Source organism: Pongo abelii, chromosome 3 (genome assembly GCF_028885655.2).
Source record: "Pongo abelii isolate AG06213 chromosome 3, NHGRI_mPonAbe1-v2.0_pri, whole genome shotgun sequence".
NCBI lineage: Eukaryota > Metazoa > Chordata > Mammalia > Primates > Hominidae > Pongo > Pongo abelii.
Window position 1 is genome coordinate 211,218,043 of NC_071988.2, and position 22,609 is coordinate 211,240,651.

The 22,609-nt window shown below is 36.1% G+C and overlaps 1 protein-coding gene across 1 annotated transcript in view; it reads left to right on the forward strand.

Moving 5' to 3' along the window:
- LOC129059215 (uncharacterized) overlaps positions 1–22,609 on the forward strand; it is an 89,370-nt gene that overhangs the window by 45,948 nt on the left and 20,813 nt on the right. The window contains exons 4-5 of the mRNA XM_054554877.1: positions 11,878–11,934; positions 12,620–12,819. Coding sequence (XP_054410852.1) covers positions 11,878–11,934; positions 12,620–12,634 — 72 coding nt within the window. The 3' untranslated portion in view covers positions 12,635–12,819. The remainder of the gene's footprint in view (positions 1–11,877; positions 11,935–12,619; positions 12,820–22,609) is intronic.

The window sequence follows — 22,609 nt, forward strand, 5'->3', positions numbered from 1 at the left end:
GCGGAGTCTTCCTTGCTGTGATCTCTTCCCAAGGAGGTATACTAAGAATTATTTTAGTGGCTCTTGAAGGGTAGGGTAGGGTAATGAGAATGGTTAGACCAAGTCTGGCCAGTAAGGGGTGAATTGTCTGAAGGTAATTTAAAATGAGTAACACCTGCTAAGTGCCGGCCAGCTTCTTTGTATCATCATGCACTGGCAATGCTCAACAATGCCGGCGATAATGCACTCCTCCCTCCAAGGCAGATGCTCCTCACTGCCCTGCTCTTGTACAACCAAGTGACAAATAATTGAAAAAAAATACTAGAGCTGAACTATCTACATGGATTTTAATATCAGACTCCTTTTCAAGGCTTACATAAAAGCCTGCCTCTAGATTCTCACTTATTAAACACTCAACAAAAATATGATGGACTACTATGCCTGGCATTGTCCTCAACACTGCAGACACAAATATAAACCAAAGCTCCTGATCTTATTTATCTGTATAAGACAGAGGGAGACAAAAAAGAAGTAAACAAGTAAATATGTAGTGTTGGAAGATGATGTTTAACTGAAGAAAAACAAAGTAGGGTAATGGCATAGGAAATACTATAATAATAAGTGTATAAAGCGATTTCTGAAGAAATTGACAATGATAGACAATGATCATAAAAGATCTGGGACCACAGATAAGAGGACATTTAAGCAAAGACCTGAAAGAAATGCAGGATCGTGTGGCTGATTGATATTGGGCGAAAGGGATTTCCAGGCAGAGGGAAGAGCAAGAGCATGGTGTTGACACGTGAGCATTCCAGGTGTGTTTCAGGGAGAGGAAGGAGAACTGTGTGCCAGGCTGAGCCAGCAAGTGAAGGAACTGGGGGACCTGGACACAGAATCGGCAGCAAGGGCAGTCAGCCAGGCCTCATGTCATGTTTATCACTCTGGATGGCATCGGAAGCCATTGAAGGGTTTTCAGGAAAGGAGTGACATCATGTGCCTTCTGTTTTATAAAGGTCAGTTGTATATACGTTTTATAGGTTTTACAAGAATTCTGGCTAGTGTATCAAGTATAAATTTTAAGAGGTAAGGGTAAAAGGCCATAGGAAACTATTGTTTGGAGCTGGGCTGCCTGTTTTGAGAACCCCTAGTCACATGTCACTCTTGAACACATAAAACGTCATGTGTCTGAACTGAGATGGGCTTTATGTGTGAAATTCACACCAGATTTCCAAGACTTAATATGAAAAGGAAGTAAAAGACCTCAATAATTTTTAAAATTTGGTGAATGATGAAATAATATTTTGAATATTCTGAGTTAAAATACATTATTAAAAGTAACTTGGCCTGTTCCTTTTTTCTTTTTAATGTGGCTACCTGAAAATTGTATGTTACACACCTGGCTTGCATTATATTTCCAGAGAGAAGTGACCAGCCTCTGGATATATTTAGAATGAACAGCCAAGAGAATGAAGTAAAATGAAGTTTGAAAGCATAGAGTCAAGGATGAATACAAGGTTTTTTTTGTCTGAGCAACTTGGAGGCTGAAGTTGTCATTTTAAGATCAAGATGAGAAGATTAAAGGACCAGATATAGGGAGAAAAATCAGAAGTTAAGTTTTGAACATGTGAAGTCAAAAACTTTTATGAATGAAAAATCTGAAAAGGCAGGGCTGTATTTTATGCTCACCTCATTATCACACTTGGCCTCCACTTTTACATCAGAGAAACTTCACATCCCCTCACAGTCTCCCCAGCTATTTTTGTCTGCTCTTGCTTTGTTGTAGAGGTGGCATGTTACTCTCTCAACTGCAAATGCCATCCCTCTACTCTGAGCCCTCACGGCCGAGGGGGTCACAGTCTGTGGAACAGTGAGACAACAGTGTAGCATTATGTGTGTCAGAGCCTCACAATGTTTTCTATAAAACCCTTCTGTAGGATACAGTCCACAGTTTTCTATTACTGGAGCTCAAAAGTGATCTATTAGGACAGGCAGGGCAACAGTATGCTATGTTATTGTATGTGAAGGTCAGTCCGGTGCAGCCACAGTAGAGGACATCACAGAGGTGCAAGGAAACCCAGATTATCACACACACAGGCCCTAGGTCAGGAGGTACCACAGGCCACCTGGCTCTGGATGATTAAAGGCAAAAGAATGTGGCCTCCTGGGGTGGAAGGGCCTGGGGCGCAGAGGCAGGGCTCTGGATGGGTCAGTGTGCACGGGAAAGGCACACTCCACTCTGAGTGCTGGGACATCTCTGCAATTGCCTAGCCCTGGAAGGGGCATCACTCCCAGGCCAGTGATATGAAAATATGTGAAAAACATCATAATATACAGAGAACAAAAATATATGCAAAACACAGGTCTATTACCATCTTGATGTTTATTTTAGGCATGCCCAAGTGTCCATGAACAGGATTATAACTGTTCTTCCAGTCTCACCTGCAAAGACCAAGTATATCAAAAAACGCACACACGTATACACACAGATGCACAGACAAGGAAGTACACACTCAAAGAATTACAAGGACAAGAAGCTACACAAAAGAAAGCACGCATAAAAGGAAGCAGATGACAAGCACACACAGGGATGCACACACACACGGAAGCACAGACAGAAAAGGACACACAAAGGGACGCACACACAGGGACACACACAGGGGCACACACACAGGGACGCACACAAATAGGGACGCACACACAGGGACACACACAGGGACGCACATAAACGGGTGCACACACAGGGAAGCACACACAGGGACACACACACAGAGGAAAGCACAGACAGAAAAGGACACACACAGGGATGCACACACAGGGACACACACACAGGGACGCACACACAGGAGGCACACACATAGGAAAGCACAGACAGAAAAGGACACACACAAGGACACACACACAGGGACACACACACAGGAATGCACACACAGGGACGCACACAAACAGGGAAACAGACACAGGGATGCACACAGAGGGAAACCCAAAAGGCAGCATACACAGGGACACACACACAGGGGAGCACACACACAGGGACACACACACAGGGAAGCACACACACAGGGATGCACACACAAAGGGAAGCACACACACAGGGATGCACACACACAGGGAAGCACACACACAGAGATGCACACACAGAGGGAAGCACACACAGGGAGGCACACACACAGGGAAGCGCACACACACAGGGATGCACACACACAGGGATGCACACACACAGGGAAGCACACACAGGGAAGCAGTCACTCAGGGAAGCACACACACAGAGATGCACACACACAGGGACACACACACAGGGAAGTACACCCACAGGGATGCACATACACAGGGATGCACACACAGGGAAGCACACATACAGGGACGCACACACACAGGGAAGAACACACAGGAAGCCAGTCACTCAGGGAAGCACACACACAGGGAAGCGCACACACAGGGAAGCACACCCACAGGGACGCACACACACAGGGACACACAAAGGGACACACAAAGGGAAGCACACACACTGGGACACACACAGGAATGCACACAGAGGGACGCGCACACACATGGGGAAGCAGTCACACAGGGAAGCAGTCCCACAGTGAAGCACACACAGGGACACACACACAGTGATGGGCACATTGTATGGGTCGCAAGCTCTTCAGCAAAGCCCAGACTTTAAACGGTAATAAAAAGCTCCACTGAAATCCTTTGTTGCATTTGGTTGAAAGTTTTTTTGTATATTTCCTCATCCTCCTCTGCTGGTGGTTTTGTCTTCAGCAGAGGTGTTCCCTCCTGTATTCTATGCTCCAATGCCACAGAAGATGAAACCTACATCAAATGACCCTGATTCTGTAAAGTAAGCGTGAGGCTGAGAATCTGTAAAGCTATTTCCAATGCTTCAAATGATGCGAATATGTAACCTCTTTTCAAAAGATATATAGATAACTCTCCATTTGGATTTTTAATATATTATCTTAATTTCCATTTTTGTTAAGAGCAGCAAAAAATATTTGCGACTATCAAGAATGGTTTACATCACAAGACTTTAGTAACTAAAATATATGAGCTATATTTTCATTTATGTGTCTTAGACTTTAAATGTGGCAAAATGTGTTGTAATTGAAGCTCCGATTCTGCCTCCTTGTCAACTGTGATTTAACAGTAAGGGGCCTGCTAGCTGTGGGTTGGCATGGAAATTAACTCACCTTGCAGGCACTTTCCAGTGAAAAGAATTAAAACGCAAGTAGTAGACTGAATATTTAGTTCATTATGAGCAATACTGTTTGAAATTCCTATTCTTTAGTTTTCATGATGACTTGACTTATTTAAAATATGGTTTAAGAAAAATTGACAAAAATATTTTAATTTTTTCAGTTCACTTAATTCATGTTAATCTTATAGCAAACAAACCCCTTGATTCCTGGAGCAATGATTTGCTCATTGCAAATATTTGAGTAGATATTAGATTATAGTTGACATTTCAGTTTTTTAGTTTAATAGACTTTTTTAAGAAGAGTTTTAGGTTTACAGCAACATTGAGAGGAAAGTAGAGAGATTTCTTGTATACCCCCTGCCACCAGACATGCATAGACCCTCCCTTTATCCATGTCCCCCAACCAGAGTGGTACAGTTGTTACAATTGATGAACCTACTTTGACACGTTGTTTTCACTCAAAGACCATGGTTTACATTAGGTTTCATTGTTGGTGTTGGACTTTCTATAGGTTTGGAAAAATGAGTAAAGACTTGTTTCCACCCTTAGAATATCAAACAAAGTACAGGCATACCTCATTTTATGGCACTTCACTTTATTGTATTTCTCAGACATTATGCTGTTTTACGTGTTGAAGGTTTGTGGCGATACCACGTTGAGAAAGTCAAAGGTGTCCTTTTCCCACAGCATGTGCTCACTTTGTGTCTCTGTTTCATATTTTGGTAATTTTCACAATATTTCAAACATTTTCATTGTTATTGTATCTGCCACAGTGATCTGTGATCAGTGATCTTTGATGTTACTACTGTCGTTTTTTGGAAGTGCCACAAACTGCATCCGTATATAATAACAGAATTAATGAATAAATATTGAGTGTGTTTCAAACTCTCCACCATCCAGTCTTTCCCATTTTTTTCCCTCTCCGCTGGCCTCCCAATTCACTGTAACACAGAAGTATTGACATTAGGCCAGTTAATAACCCTCCAGTGTTCTCTAAAGTGTTCAAGTGAAAGGAAGAGTCACATATCTTTCACTCTAAATCAAAAGCTAGAAAATGATTAAGCTTAGTGAGAAAGACTTTGAAAACTGAGATAGGCTGAAAGCTAGGCTTCTTGTGTCCAACAGCCAAGTTGTGAATGCAAATAAAAAATTATTGAAGGAAATTAAAAGTGCCATTCCGGTGAACACACAAATCATAAGAAAGTCAAACAGCCTTATTGCTGATATGGACAAAGCTAATGATCTAGATAGGAGACTAAAATAGCCAAAATCTTCCCTTAAATCAAAACCTAATCCAGAACAAGGCTCTAGTTCTCTTAAAATCTAAAAAGTCTGAGAGAGGTTAAAAAGCTGAAGAAGAAAAATCTGAATCTAGCAGAGGTTGGTTCATGAGGTTTAAGGAAAGAAGTCATTTTTGTCACATAAAAGTGCGAGGTGAAGCAGCAAGTGCTGATGTAGAAGCTGCAGCAGGTTGTCCAGAAGATCTAGCTCAGATCATTGATGGAGGTGGCTGTGCTAAAACAACAGATCTTCAGTGTAGACCAAACGGCCTTCTATTGGAAGAAGATATCATCTAGGATGTGAAGAACTACAAAGGAAAAGTCAATGTCTGGCTTCTAAGTTTCAAATGACACGTTGACTCTCTTGTTAGGAGTTAATGCAGATATTGATTTTAAAGTGAGGTTGGTGCTAATTTACCCTTCTAAAACTCCCGAGGCCCTCAAGGATTGTGCTAAAACTACTCATTCTTTGCTCTGGAATTGAAACAACAAAGCCCAAATGACAGCATTCCTGTTTGCAGGATGATTTACTGAATATTTTAAGCGCACCATTGAGACCTATTGCTCAGAAAAGAAATTCAAAGGATTACTGCTCAATGACAATGCACCAAGTCACTCAACAGCCCTGACAGCCCATTGAAGATGTATTAGGAGATTAATGTTGTTTTCATGCCTGCTAACACAAAATATCTTCTGCTGTCCATAGATCAGGGAGTAATTTCAAATCTTAATATTTAAGAAATATATTTCATAAGGCTACAGCTGTCATAGACAGTTATTTCCTTGGTGAATGTGAGCAAAATAAATTATAAACCTTGTGGAACAGATTCACCATTCTAGACCCCATGAAAGCTTGTGATTCATAGGAGGAGGTCAAAATATCAACATTGATGGGAGTTTGGGAGAAGTTACTTTCAACTCTCACGGATGACTTGGAGGGGTTTAATACTTCAGTGGAGGAAATAACTTCCCATCTGGTAGAAATAGCAAGAGAACTCGATCTAGAAGTGGAGCCTGAAGATATGACCAAATTGTTGCAATCTCATTAGAAAACCTGAACAGAAAAATAGTTGTTTCTTGTGGATGAGCAAAGAAGATGGTGTCTTGAGATGGAATCTCCTCCTGGTGAAGATGCTGTGAACATACCTTTGAAATGACAGCAAATGATTTAGAATATTTCAGAAACTTAGTTGATAAAACAGCATCAGGGTTTAAGAGGATTGACACTAATTTTGAAAGAAGTTCTACTGTGGGTTAAATGCTCTCTAGCAGCATGGCATGTTACAAGGAAAGCTTTCATGGAAGAAAGAGTCAATTGATATGGTAAATTTCAATGTTGCCTTATTTTAAGAAATTGCCATAGCCACCGCAGCCTTCAGCAAGCATCACCCTGACTAGTCAGCAGGCATCTATATCAAAGAGTTGCTTCTTATGGGTGAGCAGATGAAGTGGTTTCTTGAGATGGAATCTACTCTTGGTGAAGATGCTATGACTCTTCACAAGCAAAAAAGTATGACACTGAAGGCTCAGATGATCATTAGCATTTTTAAGCAATAAAGTATTTTTAAAGTGTAGCATGTACAATGTTTTCCAGACATAATGATATTGCACACTTAATGGACTACAGCATAGTGTAAACATAACTTTTATATGTACTGGGAAAGCAGAAAATTTGTGTGACTCATTTGATAGCAATATTTGCTATATTGCAGTTCACCTGAAACTGAATCCACGATATATTCAAGGAATGTTTGTAGCTCCACTGTCCTAAAAATCCTCTGCACACCCTGCACACCATCTATTCATCCCTTCATTCTCACTATTCCCTTGGCGCCTACTTATCGTGTGTGTGTGTGTGTGTGTGTGTGTGTGTGTGTGTGTGAGGGACGATGGAGGAGAGAAAGAGAGAAAGCGAGAGAAAGAGTTCTGTGTTTCTCTATATGTGATGTCTTAGTAAACTCACTCACTGAAATCTCCAGATAAAATGCTAGGAGATTGGAAAATAGGAATTGGATGGTGTGGAGTTGAAAGTAGAGAAAGTCGATGGTTGACCAAGAGTTACCTCAAAAAGAAAGTGAAACGGGAAAAGCCTTACTTTGATTAAGTTGAAGCACAGTGGGAGAAACCGTTAAATTAGGACAGAAATAAATGGGTCTTAAGGAGTGTTTTGAATGCTTGATTTTTGTGATGGAGCAATTTCAAGTGAAATAAAAATTAGCGTGAGCGAATGTGTCAATGAAATTGTATTAGGAAAAAAAAATCACTAATTACCAACTTGAGGTCCTCCACAAGGGCTAACCCGAGAATAAAATATTAATACTTTGCTGTGCTTCACACTCCCTACCTCACAACCAGAAAGGGCAATGTTTTAAAGGGAACTCCTCTGTACCCCACAGCTGAGCTTTGCTTCTGCAACTAGGGAACTGCTTGAGCTGACCTGAGTATGAGATCAAACATGAAGATAATAAATTGATTGGAAGCAGAAAACAAAACAAAACAACAATAACAACAACAAGGAAACAGTCTAACTGAGTTGACATTTAGATACCTGGTTCAGCTATACAAGTTCCTAAGGATGGGATGCTTAATAATATCAAAATGATGTGACTCTACAATTCACAAAAGGAATTATAATCTGAAGCGTTCACACACTAATCAAACAGATATAAGAAAAAATTTTTACTATTCTAGCGAATGGAAAATCTTTAATAGGGGAAGAAAGCAAAAGGCACAGATAGCATACAGGAGAAGGACATAACTTAAATTGATCTGCTGTAGGACATAGGGATAGACTGTTCTCAAGGAGACAGACGTGGAAAATACATCTCAGTCAAGACAGGTGGAATTTGGTTAAGATAAATGAGATAAAATTGTAGAAATTTAGGTTAATTATAAATAAAACGGGCCGGGCATGGTGGCTCACGCCTGTAATCCCAGCACTTTGGGAGGCCAAGGCAGGCTGATCACGAGGTCAGGAGATTGAGACCATCCTGGCTAAGATGGTGAAACCCCATCTCTACTAAAAATACAAAAAATTAGCCTGGCATGGGGGAGGGCGCCTGTAGTTCCAGCTACTCGGGAGGCTGAGGGAGGAGAACGGGGTGAACCCGGGAGGCAGAGCTTGCAGTGAGCTGAGATTGCATCAGTGCACTCCAGCCTGCGCGGCAGAGCAAGCCTCCATCTCAAAAAAATAATAATAATAAAATAAATAAATAAATAAGTAAATAAATAAAATGACTGAAGAGACCTATCTGAACACAGGATTAATTAATATGACCCCTCAAAAATAAAAAGTGATTTTCACAGATTAAATATAACAAAATTGATAATAATAAAAATTTGTATTCTAATGTTATGTGATATATGATTTTATGTTAATGATAATGTAGTGAGATTAGAAATTGAGAGAGCTCACAGTAGCCCTTACAAGCAAAAATAAAAACCTTTCCTGGTAAAATTCTTTAAGTTCAAAAGAAAACCTTCAATAAAAGTGGTTACTTTTCTTTTTATTATTTACTTAAAAATTACAAAGTTAATATATTTTCACAGGAAAAAAATTCAAACATCAAAAACAGATACTTGTTTTCTTTCTGCATCCAAATCTCCATTTGTCTCCTCAAACGTAATTACTATTACTAACATCTTTGGTATGTTTCCAGAATTTGCCTATGAATTTTAAAACACACAGATATGAAGAAGAAAAATACTGTGATATATTAATGGAAGCTTTCTTTTTCTCTCCATTCAAAAAACTGTTTAATCATTTCAACAAGCCAAGCCATTGTTCATTTCTTCAGAGGAGGATAATATGGACTGAAGAAAAATACCAATATTCTTTCTAATGACAAAAACATTCGAGCCGTCGCCGTGCTCCAGAGTAGAAACTATCCCATTTACTTCAGTCTCTCTGACATTTTCTAGGTGTGAAACATAAATTCCAGTGGACAGAGAGTATCCCTGCCTGGGTGTAGAAGGGAGTGTGGTGTAGCTGGTTACTGGCCATTGAAACCTGTGCCCCGTGGGCTTCTCTGATATGTACTCGATTCCATCTAAGTTTTGGCCATTGGCCCAGGGAGGGGCCATAGCTATTTTCTCCTTCATAGGTCCACTGGCCACCTCCTGGCTTTTGAGATCTCTGGTCCAAATCTCAAAAATGCACAGGGTGCTATCCCTCCATTTCTCATATCCTGCTGGCATGTAGGCACTCTAGGGAGGAGTCCCAGGCCCCTCTACCTGGACACGTGATTCTTTCAGAACCAGCACCTTGCTGGCAGCTGAATGATCCTGAATTCTCTGATAGTTTCTTGGAAGAAGGAAGAACATTCTCATGTTTGGATTTCCAAACCTACATGTTAGCTGTAGGTATGTCAAACATCATTATAACTTTATTTGTCTATCTGGCTACTTCTGCCTGCATTTATTCACCTGAATATTAATATGCATCTTTCTATTTCATAAAGGAATTCATACTTTAGGTACTCTTCTGAAACTAGTAATAACTATACTTTGGACAGCTTTTTATAAAAAATTCCATTATAGCAATGTACCACAGTTGATTAAATCAGTTTCCAATTGTTGTATATTAATTTTCATCACTTTTTATTTAATATTATAATAAACATGTACATCTATGTCTGACACTTTCTAAAGTATATACTACATTTGTAAGATAGACTGCTTGAAGTAGAATTGCTTCGTAAGAAGGGATCCGAATTAGATAGACTGCTTGATGTAGAATTGCTTTGTAAGAAGGAATCCAAATTTAAAATGAGATGAAACCTGGACATTTTTATTGATGTTTAAAATATTTCATGTATATATATGCATATATATACTTGTACACACATATGCATACAAGTTTATATACACATGTATAAATGTATATATGTGCTAAACTTATATCTGAAAACAGATATGATAACATTATCATATCTGATAACAGATATGAATGACTGTATTGCTAATTTCTTCTCCCAATTCTGTCTCTCTATTTTCCCTTTAGTAATAAAACTCCTAAGTTTGGCTAGATACTTAATGGCCCAAACTCTTTGCAAATAAGTGTGATTATATTTTAGATAATAGAATGCAAATGGATACCAATACTAGTTTGTGATTGTATTTTTATAAGGAAGCTGTGTGTCTTTCTCTCTCATTTTCCCCTTTCCACTAATTGCAAAATGATAAATAATAATAATAATAATAAACAGGAGGAGTTGCCTTGCATCTCATGATGAAAACCACAATCAAAGGGTGAAAGAGTCACCCTACTAGCTTGAATCCCTTGATTATCTTGTGGAGCAGAGCAGTCCACCAACTCTAGACTATTCACTTTAGACTTGAGATCTGAAAAAAAATACTTCTTTTTAATTTAAGCCATATAAAATATCATGTTATAGCAATTTATCCTATATTGCAAATAGACTTGTTTTTCCTTTTTTATTTTGTTTTTCTTCTTTTATCACAATCTCACTTTACATCAGCCTCTCTCTCTCCATGACCTCTCTTCCAAAGAATGCATGCTAATAAGCTTGTAATTATTTTTTAAACGCAGATTCAGTCATGCAAAGACTTGTGTATACAAATATAAACATGTATCTACACATATGCATTTTGAAATTTTTTTCTAAAATGGAATTACATTTAGTATACTTGTCTGCATCTTACATTTCCCATTCAAGAACACAAAATGACAATTCCTCTGAGTTGACTGATACAATTTTCTTTATTTTCAACATGATTCTTGATTTAAATGTAAAATATTTCATTTAACCATTCTTCTAACGATTTCCAGTCACATTTTTCCAGTTTATTTTTTGCCACTGTAAACATATTATAATAAATATTTGTATATCCTTAAAAATGTTAACATATTAGTATTATTAGAAAAATATAAACATATTTTTATTGAAATTGGTTTTGCTGGTGTGATTTTCAAAAAGATTACGATGCTGCATATTTTCACAAGCAATGGCTGACAGTGTTCCTTTCATCACAGCCTCAACAACACAAAAGTTTGAATTCTTACTTTTACCAGTCTGATGAACATAAAGAAGTATCTCATTGTTACCTTAATTTTTATATCTTATTTACAAATAAATTTATTTTCCTGTGTTTCAGTATTTGAATTTGTGCCTTTATAAACTGAAAATGTATATACATTCTTTTTCTGTTGAATAATTTTTATTTCTATTGACACACTGTGTAAACTTTTCATATATACATATGCATACATGCATAAATATGTACACATGCATAAATATGTACGTGTGTACACTTTTTGTCTGTCTTGGCCTTTGCATTATATTTTTCCCAAATAATAATGTTTGTCCATTTACTATGCATATGATATCTTTTAAATGATCAATTAGAAAATATTTTGTGAAATGTCTAACATTTCTTTCATACTTTCTGAGTTTTTAGAATTGTTCAAGTGGATCACCATTAGAATGTTCATGCGATCGCTTAGATTATCGTGAAGTAAGTTATTCTTTTTCACATTAAAAATGTAATATATATGAATTCTGTTTTTCTTTATGACATATAATGAATATCTATTTTTATTTTCTTCCAAAATTGCAGGTTGTCCTTCACCATTTATTAAATAATATTTTTTCCCAAATTTATGGAATTATTACCTTTTTATGTGCAAAATTCTCATATACAGTATGATTTGTATGTGGGTTCTCTATTCTTTTCCACGGATACATTTTTTTCTAATTTCTACACTTACAGTAATTTTCTAAACTATATACATCAACATCAAGTAGTAAAATACTCGTTTTTCGTGTCTTTTATGCCTTTAAATTTGTCACTCACACACACAAAAAATGCAACCAACAATGGCATGGAATATTTTGTTCTGGCTGCATGGCATCATAAATTAAGCATAAATTCTGTTGTTAAACCCTCCTCCCCAACAAAGTCGAACAACTACAACAACAAAGACAACAAGCATTTTAAAAGCATAGCAGTGCTAGTAGAAAAAGGAAAAGAAAAACAAATACACACAGAAAGAAAGATGAAATCTCTGTGGAAGAGACGCAAAGGAGGCACACGTTGTAAATAATTTGGTTAAACATTACAGCAGTTGGAGGGACTTTGGTGGCAATCAGACCTGGGAATATTCCCTAATAACTATGGGCTTTGTTTTCCATGGCCACAGATGCACAAGAAGTAAGCTCTTGAGAGCATTTAAGAAGCAAGTTGGAAAATAACACAAAAAGTGCCCCTGGATCAGTGATACACTATTGTGATTGGCTCAGCAGCAAAGAGAAAATCACCTGGAGGTAACAGTTGCTCCCCAAAGGCTGCGTGGGGCTTTCACAGCACTGGAAGAGGCCACACACAGGAGGCCAATGTGAGGTGGGGTTAGGACCTACTGTAACAAACTCTTATGAATGTTTTCCAAAGCATCCCAAAAGCTGCTCATTTATTTTATGAGGAAAATATAAAACGAATTCTAAACCAAAGACGTTTTCCTCATTAAACACACACACCTGTTGTCCAATTTTCCATAGCTTGTTTGCTACTCTCTCTCTTGCCCCAACAATGGATAAGGCATTCTATAATTTTCATAAATCTATCAGTAAATGTTAAAAATAATGCATCAAAATCCAATAATGTTTATATCAGAGATGTAATTATGTTTAATACAGGGATTTCTGTTATGAAATATATGATCAAAATGGCCTAATATGAAATAGTAAAGTTGTTTACAGCATGGGCTTCAATGTCAAATGCCTAATGGTTCAAGTCTCGACAGAACCATGTCTGTGTGCCTATTTTACTCCTTCCATATTAGAAATATGATAAAATGGGAATCAAAGAAGTCTTCTTTAATTGTATAGAGTGGTGATCTAAAAACAATAGTCATTGTCATATTCAAGGGTAATTTACAGATGCTTTCTCTTACAAATAGGAATGTAAAAGGAATACAAACCTTCACAATTACTATGACGGGACTGACATTTTGGAAAAAAAAAACAAGATAAAAAACTAAAAGAAATGAATTCCAAAAAAGACAGATTTGTCATTATTTTTTTTAGCAATATAAATACTTAAGTAACCAGTCAATAAGTATACAAAATTAATAATTTTCTTTAAAAAAGAAGCACAACACAGGAAAACTATATACAACTTAGATACTGTCCTCTCCACCAGCACTAGCCACCTGGAAAATGTATTGAAAAGAGAGATCCCATTTACCATAGTATAAACAATAACATGTTTGGCACAACCACAAAAGATCCATTATAGGACCTCCAGATTGAAAAAGTCATTAGGATGAAGGGTTTGAACTTTTCTGAATATATACCAGAGTGAAATTTGTGGGTCATGTGACAGCATTGAACTCACTGAGGAAACGCCAAACCGTTTTCCATAGTGGCTGCAGCATTTTGTAATCTATTCCCACCAGCGATGTCTGATGTATGAGGGCTCCATTTCTCCACATCCTCACCAACACTTGTTACTTTTCATTTTTATTTTTGATTATTGCCGTCTTCATGGATATGAAGGGGTATCTTACTCTGCTTTTGAATTGCACGTTCCTAATGACCACCATTGGACGTTTTTCATGTGCTTGTTAAACATTTGTAGGTTTTCCTTGGAGAAATGTGTATTTAAGTCCTTTGCCAATTTTGAAAAAGAATTATCTTTTTGTTAATTGTAAGAGTTCTTTAGATATTTGGGTAACAAATACATGATTTGCAAATATTTCTCTCTCATTCGCTGGGTTGTCTTCACTTTCTTGATAGTGTCCTTTATTTGCATAAAAGTTTTCTATTTTGATGTCCAAGTTATTTATGTTTCCTTTTGTTTCTTGTCCTTTCATTGTTATATCAAAGAATCTATTGCCAAATCTAAAATCATGTGTATCATGATTTTTTCTAAGTATTTTCTATGTGTTTATTCTTTTTGTTGTTATTCTAAATGGAATTATTTTCCCAGTTTCCTTTTTTGATCATTCATTGCTAATGTGTAGAAATGCAACTATATATTTTATGTTGCATTATTTTGTTCTGCTTTTTTACTGAATTCATTTATAAACACTAATAGGTTTTTGATGTGTATTAATTATTTAGGATTTGCTGTATATAACATCATGTTATGTAAGAATAGTGCTAGTTTCACTTCTTTACAATTTGGATGCCTTTTATTTCATTTTCTTGCCTAATTGCTCTGGCGAAAATGTCCAGTATAACGTTAAACATTAGTGATGAAACAGGACATTCTTCTCTTGTTACCAGTCTCGGAGAGAAAATATCCAGTCTTTCTCTATTGAATATGATGTTAGATGTGGATTTTTCATAAATATCCTTTATTATGTTGAGGAAGCTCCCTTCTATTTGTAGGTTTCTTTGTGCTTTTATCACAAAAGAGTGTTGGATTTTGTCAAATGCTTTTTCTGCAACTGAGATGATCATGTGTTTTTTTTTACCTTTGTTTTATTAACATGACATTAATTACATGAATTAATTTTAGTATATTGTAGAGATATATGTTTCTTCCTATTTTTATGACATTCTTGAAATGACAAAATTATAGAAATGTAGAAAAGATTAGTGGCTGCCAGGGATTAATGAGGGAGTTGGTGTGGGAAGGAAGTGGTGATTGCTGTTATAGGGCAGTATGAGGAACGCTTGTGATGATGATAGAGATGTTTTGTATCTAAACTGGGTAAAGGGTGTACTGGATTTCTGTGTTATTTTACATTCTCATGTGAATTTACAATTATCTCACAATAAAGGTTTTTTAAGAAATGTAAATTTTTGTTAAGAAAAAATTAAGTGTGAACAAAGAGCAGAAAAGCTTCATGAAAATGTTTTTGATTTACCTATCCTCAGTGCCTAGCACACAGTAGTTGCTCAATAAATGAAAATATAAGTGATAGGATTATCTTTCCATTGCTTTAATGTACACACCTAAAAACACTGGTTCTCAATCCTAATGAAGATGTGTGCTGAAAATGCAATTTAGAGTTAATGTCAGTGCAAATTTGTAGAGTCCTATAGATATGTAATTCAACAGTTAAAATAAGATTTGGAGTGATAACTTTTGCTTTCATTTTCTTAATTCTTAATGCTATTTTAGTCTCTATTACAGTTATATTTTAAAATTTAATTCTCTGAATATTCAGCACAGTTTAATTTGACAAAAACTTCCCATTCTAGTTTTATTTTAATGAAGTAAATTGTGTAATATATTCAAACTATTAGGTCCTCTATTATTTGCTCTAGGTTATCAGCTAATTTTTTGGTTAAATAAATTTAATAAAGTTCTTTCTTCTACAAATAATTATTCCAACTCTTGGGAAAACACAAATGAATAAAAAAAAACTATTCAAATGTCTGTTGAATGAAGACATTTTCTTTGGAAAGAAACTTTTCAAGCCTTAAATGGAAACCACCTTCCCTACACGTTTGTCCTCCAGCGTATAGCCTTAAATTTGATTAACTTAAACTTCAAAAGGATAAATTTTATAGACCTATGTTTTCAACTCTAATGGATGGCATTTAGCATCTATTAAACAACTATTTTAAGATTGCCCTAAGACTATATACAGATTATGCAGTTGGAGCTGCAACTACATAAGCACCCAGCAGGCAGATACCATCCAGAGCAACATCAAATCTCCTTCGATGGCCATGCATTTCTAAACCTAGTTGCTATTTAGGGAGTTACTGAATTAACATGGATTAAAAAACCCTGCTCAGTAGAAGATAAGGTCTCCTGAAGAACAGATGTTCTGTATCAGTAAAAACTGTGTGGTCATTGTTGGAAAGATATTATGGGTCTTTCGTCAGATATGTGTCTGGTGGTATTATCAATAGGGAAGAACTCTGACCTCAAAAGCCAAAACCTCGGGGAAGTGAGGAAATTCATGATTCTCAAAAAATAATCATAATTACCACTTTATATCACAGTATACTTCTATCAAAATTCTACTCTTCCTCAATGAGTCTGTCAAATGAAACGAATACCTACATGCTTTCAGAATGTGGTATGAGAATGATTTTTTAAATCTCATAAATAAATTGGAAGGAATTGAATTTCTATCACATAACACTTAGGTATTAATGTACAAGTGACTAAATATTTTCCTTGGCTTAAAAATCATTAAATTCATGATAATTAATTAAAGAGAATTATTTGTATTAATTATTATTTGTACTACAAATGTTCATGATATGAATTTTATTTATGTGTATGTAAATATATACTTTTTTTTAGTGACTGCATTTCAAATCCCATGAGCATAAAATGTAGCATTTGGTTTTGACCGTGTGCATTCACTTCAGAGAAATAGGGAATAGAGTCAATTATGTAAGAAATTCAAGCCAAAATACATTTGTGATTTATTTATTCAACTATTTTTATATTCGATGTTGCATTTTATAAACTATTGCTTTATTTTTCCCAGGATAGAAATGAACAACCTGGATTAAAACTCTGAAGCAACCAGATTATGTTTTTCTCTGGACATTTACTTTCAAAAGTGGCATTTAATTTTTTAAAAATAAATAAAAATGATAAAAGTAGTTAGATTTATTATAATAATTTATGATAACCCAAGATAGGCTCCTATACAATCTTGAGAGAAAGATAGAGGTAAAAGGTGAGAGAAACAAAGCAGAAAATCTTATTTTTTTAAAAACAAAGAAAATTAGACACAGAATCCCTGAAACAATGACAAGCTAGAGATATGGGAAGGGTCTCTTGCTCCATAGAATTGGTTTGATGTTAAAGGTAGAAGTGCTTGTTTCAATGCTAACAAATGAAGGCAAAGAACTCAGCTATATTAGTGTGCTTCAAGGAAGAGTTCATTCTCTTTCAGCCTGTGTCCCACGTTTAAAGTGAAGTGTGGGTATGAAAGTTGTATGGTACACATGTTGTATGTCGTGTTGTATGTCGTGTTGTTTGTTGTGTTGTTTGACTAACTGTTTGGGGTTTTTTTGGTAAAGGAAAAAGGAATGGATAGAGTGACTTATACCTCAAACTTTTCCTGGCACTTCTCACCTTGTTGCCATTCAAAAATTTCGACATATTTTAACTGTAGTGATGTTACGATCAGTTGGAGAAAACAATCGCTTTTCCTTCAAACTTCTTCATAATAGATGATGATGTTGCATGAGTCCTGACCAGCTTTTCTGAGCGAGGGCTCAGTAAATTTCTAAGGTACCAAATGTATCTTGAAAATACTGAGCCATCAACCTGCTCTCTGGTAAATCTAGTTTAATAAATACCAAAATGAGCAGACCAAGCCATCTGTGTTCTCTCTGCTTGTCATAAAAAAGGCATTTGTCTGATGATGACATGATTTTCAGAGTGCACCAAGTACTTTATTTTATGATGGTATTTATGCAGCTTCCTCTAAATGAAATAATGCAAGATGTTTATTATTTCAGCATCTGCTCCCATATTCTCTTAGCCACTTCACCAGTGACTCACATTTCTTTGACAAAAAAAAAATCATTAGATTGTTTCATCTAATAATTACACAGGTAGGTCTGTTTTCTTTTTGGCATGTTGTTGACTTTCAATCCAACAAGTGCTATCAAAGAGAAATGTTAATTTTATGAATTAAGGGAAAGAGAAAAAGTGAAATGGATAGTAACGAAAATTATTTATAAACCAATTCTGATCCTTTTAAAATTGCTATTGATACATTTATTGATACCCCCTCCTGGTTTGGAAGGATTTAATATGGTTGCCCTGTATTATATTTGGAATTCCTCTCATGTGACCAAGAATAAGATTTTTAAAAACCACAAATGTTCACAATTGTTGTTACTATCGTTATTATTGTTTCATTCTCAGAACCACTAAGGCTCAACTGCTTTCCCTGTATTTACATACTAGAGAAGTAAATAGTGACAAGTGTTAAGTATTCACTTGAAGATCCTGCTCCAGAATATCTGCTTGGTTGTCTTTTCATTGTGCTAAATTCTGACAATTAACACGCTTCTCTTAAACATGATCTCTAACATATTTCATGCATTTGCACTTACATATATACTGTAGCACTTCAGGAAAGTCACCTCTAATTCCTGAATCAAATAGTGTATACTGAATACAGAACTGCAGGGGAATACATGATTTACTTAATATAACTGCAATTAACAGGAGTAGGAAAGATGTTTACATTTAGTAGCCTACTTTTAAAAAACAAACAAGAAGAAGACAGTAGAGAGCTCATTTGAGCATAGGACATATTATATAGCTCATGAGTTGGAATGTTGAGCTAGCACTCAGGTGCAGACCACACTGGAGTGTGAGGCCATCCCAATGCAGTCTGGCCTCTGGGTGCCCTTGTTGCACCAGTTAGTTTTTAAAATTCTGGGTATTGCCTTGGCTTATTGGGGATTTTACATCCTGAGAAAAATCATAGATCTTAATAAATAAACCAAACGAGATCATGCATTACATGATTACCCCAAAGTTTCACCTTTCATTTTTTATTAATGTAGATATTCCATGTTAATTGGATACTCCTCTATTCCCAAATATTTTACCTAGAAGATGTTACTACCAAGGAAGATAGTAGAGGACTTGGTGTTTGAATGGAAAAGAGAGATGTGGAGGGTGGAGGTTTTCAATATTAGAAGAGGGTTAACATGGGGTAAATTGAGATAAAAAATTGGGTTTTGGTCATGTTGAGATTCAGATTAGTGATAAGGCTAGTTTTTGTTACTGGTTAAGCCAATGAATTACATTCACAAATATATTAAATATTCTCAACTGCAGTGACTGTGACTTTCATGTAATCAGAAACCACTACTAGATTTTACTGACTAAAACCTACAATCTACTTTTAACACTTTGATATGGATATAAAAGAAGAGGAATGACCACACTCCCACTTCCTTAGCCCATTCATCACACAGGCATAATTGGCATATAGTGTCTAAACCAAGTACCTAAATTCATCCTATTGGAAGTGAGACAGTGGCTCAAATGAGTACCCCTGATTGTCCATAGAGTGTAAGAACCACATCAGGGTCCAGAAGAGAGCAAGCCAAAACTTGAAGCCTATGATCAGAACGCTCTCTAACTCTGCGAGGCCAGAGAGATGTGTTGCAATTTACAATGTGCTTTGCTTGTTCCCAGAGTTCCCTAATATGAGGTTCCTTGCTTGTGGGGTGTGAGCCAAGCTTATTCACATGGTTAAGAACACATTAAAACAAGCTGACAGGAGTTTCCAGTGGCCCTTGGAGATAGTCTAAAATATGAAACCAAAGAAAATAAAGAGATCTAATTTAGAGAACAAAACACGTCCATCCAGACTCATAAACGATGCGCTTATGTTCTTATGCCATTTTATTTTGGTAATGGAAAAAAAGGTTTGGGGCAAATACACAAGGATAATGCATGTTTCCTTCTTTTAGCTCAGAGCTGCTGTCCTCGCTTAACCCCTCCACCCACATCAACTTAAACTTGACAAATCAATTATTTTTCTTTCAGGAAAAAAATCACTATTATTGCCAATCCATAAAACCCATTAACCCTCCAAGAAAGAAACCATCAATATTATGATTTTAAGATCTCAATTCAAAAAACTTTCCTGAAATAATGAGCACACATACCTTAAGCATAATTAGAGGACTAATTCTAAGAAATCCTCTTTCCAGTTTCCTCAGAAGTCTTTAGAGCTGTAATACAGTGTGAGCTCTCAAAAGTTATTAAAACAAAGAAAAAAGTGGTAGCAAAAAATAAGAAAATTGTGAAGAAAAGGATAAATAGAATTTTTTTCTAATTTTGTATCTTTTTCATTTATATATATTCAGCAATTTTGCAAGCAGAAGGAGCAATTTTTTATACATTTCAGCACAGACCCACAAAATAAAAGGCCGTTTTTAGTGACAAGTTAAAATTCAATATAACCTACAATTAGTTTAGCAGTATGATGAGGTGCACTATTTATATCTACCTTCTAATAATCTTAAATTACAACGAAAGCTGCTGTTTTAGGTAAGTTACCCTCTGCTCCTCATGCTAGGGAGGAAAAAAGCAAAATGTGTTTAGACTCCCTGGCATTTTGAAAGTGTTGATTTCAATCCTCATTGAGAAGACAATGCGAGGTGCTTGACTCAAATTCATGTATTTCAGTTGCCATGCTTGAAGCTTGAATAATTAAAGGAATCTTTTTCAAAAACTCATTAAAATCTTAGAGATCAGGAAAAACTACTATACTATAGTTTTATAATATCTACCAAGGGATAAACGAAGTAGTTTATCCCATTTGTAATTAAAATGCTCCAACAGAGAGCACCTTGCTCCATTATGAGGACACTTCGTGAGCCTGAATTTGACACTAATGTGTGTTTACTGTTTTAAATTATGATGTCCTAACAAATGTTCTAAGGGTGCATAGGTTAGATATAAGAATAATTATGGTCTGTAAGTATTAATGACTGTTTCTCATAATCATTAATGGAAACAATTTTTTTGTTGTTTTCCTATCAAATAACTCCTTTTCCTATTTTCACAAATATCTATTTATGATATTTCTGTTGGTTATTTAGCAGTGCAGCTATAATCATCTATCACTAGACAACTATTAAGTTTTTCATCATGTTTTACTGAAGTTAATTTGCAAAAGCATTTTTAATGTTCACTAATGGTCTTTTCTGAATTAAAAAAATAAAAGCTCAATCATGCTATTTTATGGGACAGGTGAAGAATTCATTACACATTTTTCTAATTAATTAACCATTTCCCAAACATATGGATAAATAATGCACTAAGGCACTATTGGCATGTATTACTGTTTAGTTTTAGAATGCTCTATTTACACATAGTAGGCCTAAGTCAAGGCGGGATGCTCTGCTCTGCTCATTGTGTTTCGTTTTCAGCAGCTGCACCGTGTCTTTATATGTGGGCTTCATGATCTCCTTTACCATATGATATCATGTCTTCCTCATTGTGTTTTCCAATAAATGTCTACTTATTCTTGCCTGTTTGCTTCTGTTGATCAACTTGAGAACCATTTTGTAACTTGTGTGTGTGTGTGTGTGTTTGTGTGTGACAAAGTCTCACTCTGTTGCCAGGCTGGAGTGCAATGGCACGATCTCAGCTCACTGCAACCTCTGCCTCTCGGGTTCAAGTGATTCTCCTGCCTCAGCCTCCAGAGTAGCTGGGACTACAGGCGTGTGCCACCACGCCCAGCTAATTTTTGTATTTTTAGTAGAGACGGGGTTTCACCATGTTGGCTAGGATTGTCTCAATCTCTTGACCTCGTGATCCTCCCGCCTTGGCATCCCAAAGTGTTGAGATTACAGGCGTGAGCCCCTGTGCCCAGCCATAACATTTTTTAAAGCACCAAAAGGAATGTAATTGGGTTTCTATTTCATTTACATGTTCACTTGAGACAAATAGAAGGTTTCCCAATGTATATTATTCACATTCACAGTGATGTTATATAGCTCCATTAAAAACTAGTAATAATTTCAGATTTATAAAAATTTCAAACATAAAATTAATACAAAGAACATGTTTTTGCCTTTCACCAAGGTTCAAATATTAACATTTTATTCCATTTGCATTGTGTTTTGCCCGTGTTCTCTTTCTGTGAATTTTTTTTCTCTGAACTATTGGAGTGTAACACATCATGGCCCTTTACCCGGGACTCCCTCGATGTACATTACATTACCTAGGAACAGGGATCGGCCTCATCAATTTCTATTGATAGACTACATTTAATTTCTTATTTATATTCTTTTTATTCTATTTGACTTAATAATGTCCTTTATACCATTTCCCCCCTTCAGAACCGGGTCCAATTGGGGTCAAGAATTACATTTAGTTGCCATGTCTCTTTAACTTTCTTTAATCTAGACCATATCCACATATTTCTTTATCTTGCATTATTTGATTTTTTTAAATCCCTCCATTTTAACAGACTTGTCCTCATTTTGAGTCTGTTGGTTAGTCTAATTATTATAATTACACTGAAATGATGTATTCCTGGTCCAAATATGAAATATTTGGCATTACACTCTTCACAGTGTAGCACATCTGGAGGCCCATCACTGCCACGTGTTCTTTCATTGGTGATGTTAATTTCATCACCTGGTCAAAGTGTTGCCAAATTTCTCCACTGTATAATTACTATTTGCTTTTTCTCCCTTCCACCTAATTTCAGATTGAGGGG